The sequence below is a fragment of the Mus pahari genome, chromosome 3, assembly GCF_900095145.1.
Source record: "Mus pahari chromosome 3, PAHARI_EIJ_v1.1, whole genome shotgun sequence".
Lineage (NCBI taxonomy): Eukaryota > Metazoa > Chordata > Mammalia > Rodentia > Muridae > Mus > Mus pahari.
Window position 1 is genome coordinate 20,454,795 of NC_034592.1, and position 11,493 is coordinate 20,466,287.

Sequence of the window (11,493 nt, forward strand, 5' to 3'; positions counted from 1 at the left end):
CAGGCAGGCAGGCAGGCAGGCAGGCAGGCAGGCAGGCAGGCAGGCAGGCAGGCAGGCAGGCAGGCAGGCACGCTCACGCTCATGCTCACGCACAAGCACACATAGCCCTACCTATAGGAAAGGCAGAGGCATGCAGTTCTGTCATCCACGGCAGGTCTTAAAGCCCTGAACAAGTAAGACAGGATGACAGGCAGAGCCCGCCCTTCTTATACCTGTCATGTTCCATATGTTAGTCAGAGGTGACAGACCTGTCCTGACCCCCAACCCATCCATTGGCTCTGCAGTCTGTGATGTGTGAACCTGGGGGAGTACTCTTGGCCTACAGAATGGGAGTGGGGTAAGAGTGGAAAAGGCCACCTGTCTGCTGGGAGGCCCAGGGACTCGCCAGGCAGGGCTTGGGTTCACTCTAGTGAGCGTGTGGGCGGACTTGGAAAGGTGCTCCGTCCAGGTCAGCTGTGATGGAGATGAGAGACAGGGCTTTCCTTACACACACTGCCTAGAGTGCTCTACACAGTCCTCGGCTGCTTCAGGGAATGGCAGGGCCTCTGACCATCTCTCCTTGAGCCTGGGCCAGCTTCAGAGGAAGGCTTAGGTGAGGTTGAGGTGAGGCTGCCTGGCTTTGGAGGCTGGTTCATGGAGAAGTCACTTCCCAGTTTTCTAGCTGCCCTCCCACTGTCTCTGGGGACAGTCAGCTACCAGGCAGGAGCCTGCTGCACCCTGGGGAAGCCTAGGCCACTGTAAGAGGCTGCAGCTACGTCCTCCTGCTGCGCTGTCCCCCAACAGGTACCAGTCATGTGCGTAACAACCCTTCAAGTGACTCCAGTCCCAGCCCTGCCTACCCTGATGCTGACACACAGGATATATGTGTGACATTAAGTGCTATTTTATGCCCTAAGTTCTGAGGTGGCACTGGAGCTGGGACTAGGTGTGGGTCCCTGGGTTCCCACCTGGAGCTCAGGTGGCAGACTCATACTGTCTCTCATTTAGATGTCATCAGAGCCTGCTGAGATGGCCAGGAACTAACATTCCCAAGAGGCATTGTGCCGGTAGCAGCGGTTCTGGCTTAGCGGTCTCTGGAGCTCCTGCCAAAGCTCTGTGATATGAGCCGGCCTGAAGACTTCCTGTGCCAGCAGCTTAGAGATGCTGCAGCCAGGCTCTGCGCACAGGTCTGCTGGCCTGGCAGCAGGGCTCTTGCCTCCAGGTAGTAAACATGGAGTCAGAAAGGTGTGCAGGGGGTCAGCTTTAAAGTTGAGAGGGCAGAGGCTGAGGCAAGGGATGGGATTTTCCTGAGCTAAAGCACGGCTCTGGAAAGAAAACCTGTCACCAGGGGAAGCCATATGGGGGGAGCTAGCAAGGTCTGGAACTGTCTTCACTAACTCCAAGACATACACAAACATCACTTGCCTCTGGGGGCTGGGGTGGGCAACATGAACATCACATGTGATTTTTTTTTCTCTCCAGGAAAGTATTAGTTCATTTATATAAACAGCATCCCACGGAGAGGGAAACTGGAGATGTGGCGTCCCTGGCCATTTTTTTTCCTCCACAGATCAAAACCAGAGTTAGCTTCCTCCATTTCCTTTCTTGCTGTCTCCTTGTGGGGACAGATGGCCCACATGGTCATCTCCCCAGAGCAAAATGGGGGCAGCTCTTGGCAGGGCTCTGGGGCCATCAGAGGCCAAGAGAACAGCTGTGGCTCAGACGCTGCTGCTGCTATATCAACCCAGGCTCCGAGGAGGTCATGGCTGCTGCGATCCGTGCAGGGCTAAGGTCTGCTGGTCCCTGGAAGGAGCTGGCTAGAGAATAGACATAAACAGCCCCTCACACACCATCTTGATCTGCTCTTCACTGGTTTCTTTTTGGCTCCAAATGTGCCTGTCCTTGCCTATTTGGCCTTTGTTGCCTGTCTCCCCAGCTAAGTCACAAGCTCCCGGAGGCTGAGGCCACTGCCAGGTACCCAGTTCACAGCAAGTGCTTGTTACACACAGACCTGCAGCCTAAGAGCCTTGTGTAAACGAAGGTGCACATCTAAAAGCTTTTCCTTGGCAAGTGCGGGGGTATCTAACTACTAGGCACAGCTTCGAGCTGGAGCCTAGCCCCTCCTGAGGAGCAGAGGGAGGCCACGTTCCTCCCATTCTTGGGACTGCGAGAGGCACATTCCTGTCCCTCAGGCCTGTGGAGTTCCTGCCACGCAACTCAGTTAAGTGCCAGAGCCCAGAAGGCTCCCTTGAAGCTGACTCTCCGACCACCCTCCGTAGGAACCCTGGTATGCCATGACCCATGCTGTAGCAGGGCTTCTTATCTTTCCTCTGACACTTCAAGGGGGGCAAATCTGAGTTACTGAATGGCTACGAGCTTTCTAGAAAGTCACAGGCTCTCTGGTGATCAACATAAACCCTGACATCCTGCTTTGGGGCTGAAGCCAGGGATTCGGAAAGTTGGTGGAAAACACTCCTGTGAGCTGAGCTCCCTCTGCTGTGCAGGAACTGCTGGGCTCAGCACTTTTCTGGAAGGTTGTGCAGAGTCAGCAGCCAGCCACACTAGAGCCACCCTCAAGGACAGGTGCCCACAGGGCCCAACAAGGAACTCTGAGGCTAGGGCTGATTGTGTGGCATCAGATTCACCCAAAAGTCTATGCTAGGCTCTAGGAATTCCACACCCAGACCTGTCTCTCAGGGGCTTTACTCTGTTGGAGAAGACAGACATAGGGCAAGTGAGTATGCAGATGACTGTGGGTTAATAAGCCATGCAGGCTACTGCCACACAAGGTCATTGTATGATGTGGAGCCTACAAAGCCCTGTAAGAGGCTGGGTAGGGGATAAACCTGGCTTTGTAGGCCATGAGGCCCACATCCCCCAAAACCAACTTCACAGCTGCATACACAGGCAAATACAGGAACGTGTGGCCAGATGTCATCCTACACAGAAACCAGGTGAGTCTGTTTGGGGTCCAGAGTTTGCTGCCTTAGCGAAACTAGACCCAACTGGGTCTTGGGCAGTGTCACTAAGCTAAAGCCTGGAGGCTAACTCAGTGACAGAATTCCCTTGACAGCCACAACCTCATCACAGCTCCCTAATGAGAGAGCGGTCTGGGCTAGATTCTGCACAAGTGTCAGCAGCAGTCCTGTGTGCAGTGTGCAGTGTGCAGTGCTGAGCAGCCTGGAGAGCAGTTTGTTTGGAGGAGAGTTCTAGAATAGTGACAGATCAGAAAGTAGAAACCTGGCCAGAACCATAGCTCTCTGAACCCCCATTGCCAATGGTCATTTGCAAGGGAAGACAGCAGGCTTTTGAGGAGACAGTAGGAGACACTTAATACAAGGGTCTAGAGATGCCATAAAAAATGCAACTGTAGATGACACTAACTCAGCAGCCCTGATGCTTCCAAGGCTCATGAGAACCAGAGCCCAGAGGTACAAAGAAGACTCTAGCTTACCACTCAGAGATAGCAGAGCCTGAGACAGGACAGAGGCTGTGCAGCGGGGTCGGGGCAGGAAAGAAGCTGCCACAGTGTTTCCTGAGGGTTCTGTGGGCCTGGCCCTACTAACACATACTCCAGCAGGAAGTAAGGAGAGGCTGACCTGAGTAGCCCAAGGCGAGGGAGGGATGGTGTGACACCGTGACAGTGGGTAGTAGTTTCCACCTGCTTCTTACTGGGCACCTGAACAACATTTCAGTGTTGCCTGGTTGGAAGGACGGTTTCAGTCTCTCCATTTTACATACAAGGAACACCCAGCCCAGAGGGACAAAGCTGCCTGGCTAAGGTACAGTGGCTCAGAACCCAAGTTGGAGTGATGGAGAGCTACAACCAGGAGAATGTGCTGCTAGAGGCTCTCTAGCCTCTCCCCAGACAGCAATGTACATCAGCCCCCAGCGCTAGGAGCTGGCTGTACAACAACTGGAGAGCCACTGTTATGACAGCAACAACCAAGCAGCTGACACCAAGTACATCCTAACAGTGGACATGTGTGGACAGAGCACAAGCCAGGCCTGTGCTCACCCCAGCACCATGGCAACAGTCTAAGAGCAATAAGAGTCTTCCCTCCCACCTGTAGATAAGACTATGGAGGACCAGAAAGACAGAGAGACAAAGCTAGAGCCTTGCTCTGACGGCAGATTCCTAGAATCCCACTGCTGGTGACAGTGTGTTTCCCTCGGAGATGATAAATCTAATGTATCTGGTACATCCTGGGTAAGTTGGGGCAGCCTGAAGGACAAGGGTCAAGGTGGTCTAGGGGAAGATCACCTTGTGCGAGCTTCTAAGTTGGGTACCTGACCTCCTGGGGTTCCACATTATCAGGAGTCTGGCCGTGTGGTGGAAGGTGCTGTAAACAGGGACAGTTGAGCCTGCCATGCAGTGAACCCAACTGTGTTCTTGGGCTCCATGTAGGGATTATCCTGGCACCTGCCTAGGCTGTGAGCAGTTCTGTACCACGAGGAGCTCTGATACCTGCAAGATCTTCCTTGGAAGAGACTAGTCTTGGAGAGCTGCTTCCTGGTTCGATTCTGAGTGACAACCTGAAACCAAAGATTATCACAAGGTCAGAGAGCCCGGGGCTAGCATGGGGTTGGGGCGGGTGGCTGGTCAAGAGTCACAGAGCTCAGGAATACTCTGAGATCTGCTTTGGGTCACAACTCTTCCTCCCACTGATGCCTCCCAAGGCCCTTGCTTGTTTTCCTACAGCCCTGTGACTGAAGCATGTTTTAGAGCCTAGGAAAGCAAGGAGAAAGAAAGGTCATGTGGCTTCCTCAGCCAAATTCATGGCACTAGTGGGTGGCAAGCAAGGATGCTATGATGGAAAGCAGGCTCCATAGGAACAGACTAGCAATGCGAGGGTATCCTTTCATGGCATGAAGATGGCCCTGGGCGATGAAGGGAACCTCCTGCCTCCTTGTGGGAAATGGAATGCTAGGTGATCCTGGACCTTCCAGACAGCACAACAGGAACCAACCTCCAGCTCCTCTGAGTATGTGGAAGGAGAGCCGGTCTCTCAGTGGTATCAAGACAGTGGTCCAGCAACACCTCAGACCTTGTCTCACAGAACAGAAAAGGAGTGACCCCCGGATCACCTGAGGAGGCGGCCTCTGAGCAGAGGAGGGGCCTATAAGAACATGAGCTCAACAAAACCTGAACATCAAGGGGATGAGACAGAGGAAGAAGATGAAACGGGACACAGAACCAAATCACAAACGGAAGCCAGAACAGGCTGGCTCAACACCTTACAGAGCACTCGGGAAGGCTGGAGGCCGAGCAGCCAATCACAACTGCTGGAAAGCAGCTCGAGGAGGAGGAGGAAGAGGAGGAGGAGGAGGAGGAGAAGGAGGGCAGAGAGCACCAAGTACAGGGGCCCTGGAAGGGAAAGCCAAGAATGGGTGTGGAAGAACTTGAAGGTGTAGCGGTCAGGGCTGGTCTGCAGCAGGGAAGGCACCCTGTGGGGGCTGGGAGAGCTGGGAAAGGCTCTCCTCTCTGAGGCTTTCTTATTGAGCTTCAGAATTTCATGGACTTCTTCACCCACCTAACAAAGCAAGAGGGAGAAACCCAGGCAGGCCTGAACGGTCTTTAGCAGCAGCACCCAGTGTCGCCAGAAGGCCGTCACATCTACACAGGCCTGCAGGAAAGCAGTAGACCAAGCTCAGCTCTCCAAGGGAAGGCCCAGCTCCTGATGAGCCCCGCTAAGCAAGGGGTGGATTTCAAACAATGACTCAAGGGAGCGACAGGTGGTAAGAATGGGATTCCATCACAAACAAGACTGCAGGGATTGTGGTTCTGCAGTTTCCTTGGTATGCACCCCGGAGCATGGGTCCAACTCACATGTGACACAACTCACAGAAGCCTGGAGGCTGGTGATGCCCTGGTGGGGGCAGGGCCAGCTGCGATCCTCTGTATAACCTGAGGCACAGGCAGTCACAGTGGCGACCTGGTCACAGGAAACACCCAGACTCAGGCCTCTCCATGGTTTCCTGGCTCATTTTATGAGTCTTACAAAAGTTGTTTTAGGAAATATATTTTTTATTTTAACCTTTAATTATGTGTATGTGATCCTCTCTGTGGTGACGTGCATGTGTGTATAGGGGCCAGAGGCAGCCAGGAGAGGGTGTCGGGCCCTCTGGAGCTGGAATTACAAGAAGATGTGAGCGGCCATATGTGGGTGCTGGAAACTGTATCCTGCATCTCATGTCAACTTGACATAAGCTAGAGTTATCTGAGAGGAGGGAACCTCAATTCAGAAAATGCCTCCATAAGATCTGGCTGTAAGGAATTTCCTTAATTAATGGTTGATGGGGGAGAGTCCAACCCATTGTGGGTGAGGCCATCCCTGGGCTGGTGGTCCTGGGTTCTAAAAGAAGGCAGGCTGAGCAAGCCAGAGGAAGCAAGTCAGTAAGCAGCATCCCTTCATGGCCTCTGCATCAGCTCCAGGTTCCTGTCCTGTGTGAGTTCCAGTCCTGACTTCCTTGGTGATGAACAGCAGATGGAAGTGTAAGCTGAATAAAGCCTTTCCTCCTCCCAGCTTGCTCCTTGGTCATGGTGTCTCACTGCAGCAATGGAAACCCTGACTGGGACAGGTTCCCTGGAAGAGGAGGAAGACTCTTAACCATGAGCACTCTCTGCAGCCCCGAAGGCAGGATTTCGTGCAGTAAATAAATATTAACATAAAGAGTCATCATTCCTTCCCTTGTATTTTAGCTTCCTTTTGTCATGTTGAATTAAATTTAAGATGTTTAATTAATAGCAAGGAGAGTGGTGTGATCCAACTGAGTAAATTCTGTCCTTGCATTCCTCCACTTACCCACCCTTTTCTCTGTATAAAGTTCCCATGCACAGTCAAGTGTTCAAATCCCTGCTTCCTTCATGCTGGCCACGCTTTCTAAGTGGTGGGGTTGGGTCATTTCCTTAAACTGATGCCAGACGAACATGGAGAATGAAATGACACTGGTTGAGCTTCTTGGTAGAGAACTGACAAGGCAGACGCTGGCCAGGCATCACAAGAGTGAGGTTGCCGATGTCCTCAGGTCTTGAATCCTTGGCGTCGAAGGGCTACCTCTAGGTGTGAGCTGGCCACAGCGCTCAGTACTCTGGCAGAATCACACACCCTGCCCTCGTCCTGCACTTAGAAACAGGACCTCCTTAGAAAGAGGGCCTTCCATGCTGGGGGCAGGAAGGCAGCCCTCCTCCCTGGGTTCGCCCAGCCTGGCCCAACAAAGAGCCTTTATGAGCACCGGGCTGGCTGTTGTTTAGCACAGAGGGGTGAGGGTGGGGGGCGGTGCTCCACTTCTTCAGAATGAAGGAGTAATTACTCATAATCTGCAGCTTGTCCAAGGATTGTCTCATGTTCACAAGTATTTATAGGCCATTTTTCTCCTTAAAGCATATTAGTGCTAATGAAAAACTACTGTCTCTTTAATGGCAAGATTGGAACATGAATGGAAAACATTATACTAGAACCTAAGTGGGAATAATTTCGCACTCCAGGCCACTCTTCAGAACAGCAAACGCTTTGTAAACAAAATGAGCTCTGCTGGTGATAGATGCAGATTGAGCATGACCTCTGGCCCGCATCCGTGCCACACCTCTGCACCGTTCTTCATTTTGGATGCTGGGATAGCAACAGCGAGGGCAGGGTGTCTGTTTCCCAGAGTGAGTGGAGTTTCTACTGGAGTGCTAAAAGAGGGTGAGTCTCCAGGCCCCACCCCACGACCTGGATCCACAGCTGGAGCTGCAAGCCACCGATGCTGCACTGGCCAGGTGGGGAGGCCTGAGCAACTGTTCCCAAATCTGTGTAGTGACTGGTGGCCATGGTTCTGGATCATTTTCACATACTGAGATGACACAAGGTCAGATTTTCAACACAAGGCTGCAGGGATTAAAGCAGTACTATTTAAGAGTCGTCAGGGAGGCACAGTGTACAGAAGCAGCAGTGAGATGGGATGTGAAAGAGATTCTGTGACAGTGACACTCCAGTGGCCAGTGATCTATCACATGATGGCTGAGATCTGCCTGGATGTAGGTCAGAGAAAGCGATGAGTAGAGAAAGTATGTCCAGCTAAGATGGGCAGCCAGAGTTGAGTTAAACCCCGGCCCTCCGTCAGATCCTGCCCATGCAGGAGGCACACTCAGGTGCACCGATGAAGGGAGAACTGCAGGCCAGAGCAGGGTAGACAGAGATGTGTCGGGCCTTTAGGGATTTGCTAGGAAGGACCTTTCCTAGAAGCATGGAGACTGCGTCTGGGGCCCTTGGCTAGAGCTAGATGCAGAGTCCTGCAGAGAGCTGAGAGGCCCAGGGACTGACTGTGTTCGACATCTGTGGAACAGGACCTTGGAGAACACTGGCCTAAAGATATGACCAGCTAAACTACTATCCAGTGCCAAGGGTCCCCTTGAGAGCCTGCATCATGCATGGCTATGGAGTCCACGTGTGTTCCCCAGGCTACATGGGAAGGTGAACACACTACCTTCCTCAGTTGTGGGGCCTGAGGGACTGGGGCATGGAAACTCTCAGGTCACTTCCCAGTCCCAGTAAGGACCAGGTCACCTGCAGGCACCTGGGTGCTAAGGCCAACAGTGGACAGGTAGGCGGCTCAGGATGGACAAGGACTTACTTGTAATTATCGTCTTCTACAAACTTCTGGAGCTCCTCGATGTAGTGCACAGACTTCAGGTACTTTTGCACATGTGGCAGGGTAGTGAGGTGATCTGCAAAAGTTGGAACAAAACTCAGAGGCTTGGCTGCCCCCGCCCAGGGGAGGCTGACACAGACACACCTGGGACCCCAAGGCTGGCTGTCTTGGGGCCAGGACCTAAAGGAGGATCAGGTCTGAATTCTGCCCTTGTGGAGAGTGACCTCAGCATCTGGCTGAGAGAGAGAGAGAGAGAGAGAGAGAGAGACAGACAGACAGACAGACAGACAGAGAGAGACAGAGAGACGCTAAGGCTGGGGAAAGATAAAGCCCTGGCCTTCAGAACACACCAGAATTGTGTCTGTGCCCAAATTGATTTCCAGTGATAGCGCTGGGCTGTCTCCTGTGTGCCATGAATACAAGGCCACCTGGATAGCACGGAAGTCCATCCCAGAGGTAGGCTTGGCGCCAGCTGACAGACATCTGTTCCAGCCTTCACTTTGGCTTGTGTTGGACAAAGGCTGCTCCCACCCTACAAGGAGTGATGGTGGCAGTGGGTGAAGGTCCTGTCATTGAGAGATGGCAAGGCAAGATTCTACTTCAGCCTGTGAGGCCTGTGTCACACTATGTCACAGCCTTCCTGGAGCGACTGGGCCTAGCCACTTCTCTCTCCTTAGCCACTTCCTTGTCACTGTACTCCTGAGAATGGGGACAGCCATGAAAGGAGAGAGGCTGTGGGAGGGTCTCAATCTCCTTCTTGCCATCATCATCTCTGACACGAGGATGATGACACCTGCGTCTGAGCTGGTGACAGCTGACACAAGTCCAGAGCACTGTGACACGAGTGCACTTCAGGGCCAGATACCATATTGGCTCTGTTTTCACATGTGAGCCATCCATGGGGAAGAGGAAGTAACTTCTCAAGACGGGCACTGAGACCTGGTCCCTGATGTGACTCAGAGGCTGAGCCTGCCGCTGCTCTGCTGGTCTACGGACAGCGATGAGGGTGTCTGAAGGCTCCAGAGCAAGTGTGCCTCTGGAAGGACAGGCCTCAGCAGAAAGCAGCCCAATGCTGTGGACCTATCTTGCCCCGAGATGTGGTGACCCGTGGTTTCCCTGTGTGCCTTCCAAGCAGAAGTGGCCAGCGGTCTCACTCCCTGTGTGACAGGCAGGGCTCTTCTCTCACGCTGCCTGCTGCACTGCCGTTTACTCCTTTCCCCTGCAGTGAGAGGCCAGCTGACAGATCCGCTCCTCACTCTGCCTGTCACTGCAGACCCTTGCCTGGATCGCTGTTCCTTCTCACAAAGGGCTGGGGCACTAGACTTACAGTCAGCCTCCACACCAAGGTATTTTACTAAGGTCTTGTATAAAGTTGGTGCCCGTGTGGATGGCATTCTGACTGCCAGCTGCCAAGTCGCCAGTGAGCCTGCTCTATTCCAGGTACCTGCTGTCCTGTCCTCCTCTACCATCCAGCTATATGCAGCAGAGGCTGGCCAGCCGCTTACTGAATCGCTACCCCATTCCATTACAGCCAACAGCTAGATTACACGGCCTGGCCTGTGGCAGAAGTGATGTGTGCCCTTTCCAAGTCTGGCCGACAAACCACCCTGTCAGCTTCTTTCTCCTCATCTCTGCCAACCAAGTGCAGAGCCTATGGGAGGACTCAAATGGAAAAGTCGCAAGCAGAAGGGATCTGGACCCAAGGCCACTTGGAGAACAGCTGTGTGGAGCTTCCCACCAGGCTTCTCATGGATGAACGACTTAGAGCCAGTCAGACTTGGGACGTGCCACCCACTAGACAGTCAAGCTGTGTTCCTCATGTGTACCTAAGGAAAAGGGGCATCTTGTCTGCAGTCTTTGGAAATGCATATAAAGCCTAGCCCATGTCTAAAGCTCAAGATACCCCAATGGGGCTTCGTGGGGCTAACCTGATTCTTGGAGCTTTCTGGCCAGTATGCTGGATCCGGACGGTAACAATGCAAGATTTTACAATTCTAGCAGTAAGGTACTAACCATAGCTGCAGGAAACTTGTAAATCGGCAATGATTCGGAGGATGTTGTTCATCTGGTTGGATCTTTGTTCGTTTTCCATGATGCTGCCAGAGGCAGGGTATGCAGAATCAATGTAGATCAAGTCCAGAAGGTAGATTCCTAGGGTTAAAGAAGATGCTGAGTTATGTTAGGGTACATTATAAGGCCGAGAGTTAAACAGTTTCCTGGGCAAGAAGGCAACGTGTGCAAACGGAACATACTCTTTGGACTTGAATCCTAATTCTAACTAACTCATTCTTTGTGCTCAACTCTACATCAAACATTTGAGCAACAACCAAACCGGATACGATGCTGGCAGACTCTAGCCTGTCTAGTTTGCATAATCTTCAACAAGGTTTTGTACCTCTAATCCAAATGGAAAAATAACAGCTTATTTTTTTAATGACTGGTGAAGTTTAATAACCAACTTTAAGCTGCCATGCCTAGGAGAACAGCTTTTGTGGGTTTTAATTATTTCTTTAGCTATTTGTCTATTTGTCCCTGAACATGTGCATACATTCATACAATTGTGAATTAATGTAGGAACAGAAGAAGCTAAGAATCACATATTTCTCTATACAAACCAAACAAAAAAGCCAAAAAAAAAAAAAAAAAAAAAAAAAAAAAAAAAAAAAAAAAAAAAAAAACAACCAAAAAACAAAAACAAAACAAAACAAAAAAACCACCAGTGGTAGGCAGAGATTTTTCCTGAGATGCTTGCCAAGAAACAAGATGTGAGTCAAGCTGGGCGGTGGTGGCACACGCCTTTAATCCCAGCACTTGGGAGGCAGAGGCAGGCAGATTTCTGAGTTCGAGGCCAGCCTGGACTACAGAGTGAGTTCCAGGACA

The 11,493-nt window shown here is 51.9% G+C and overlaps 1 protein-coding gene across 6 annotated transcripts in view; it reads right to left on the reverse strand.

The window, feature by feature from the left end:
- Window positions 1–11,493, reverse strand: part of Ralgps1 (Ral GEF with PH domain and SH3 binding motif 1) — a 215,184-nt gene that overhangs the window by 30,496 nt on the left and 173,195 nt on the right. For all 6 annotated transcript variants that reach the window (XM_021195029.2, XM_021195028.2, XM_021195034.2 and 3 more), the window contains 3 exons: window positions 10,627–10,764; window positions 8,596–8,689; window positions 4,448–4,515 (listed from right to left, as the gene is read on the reverse strand). In XM_021195029.2, coding sequence (XP_021050688.1) covers window positions 4,448–4,515; window positions 8,596–8,689; window positions 10,627–10,764 — 300 coding nt within the window. The remainder of the gene's footprint in view (window positions 1–4,447; window positions 4,516–8,595; window positions 8,690–10,626; window positions 10,765–11,493) is intronic.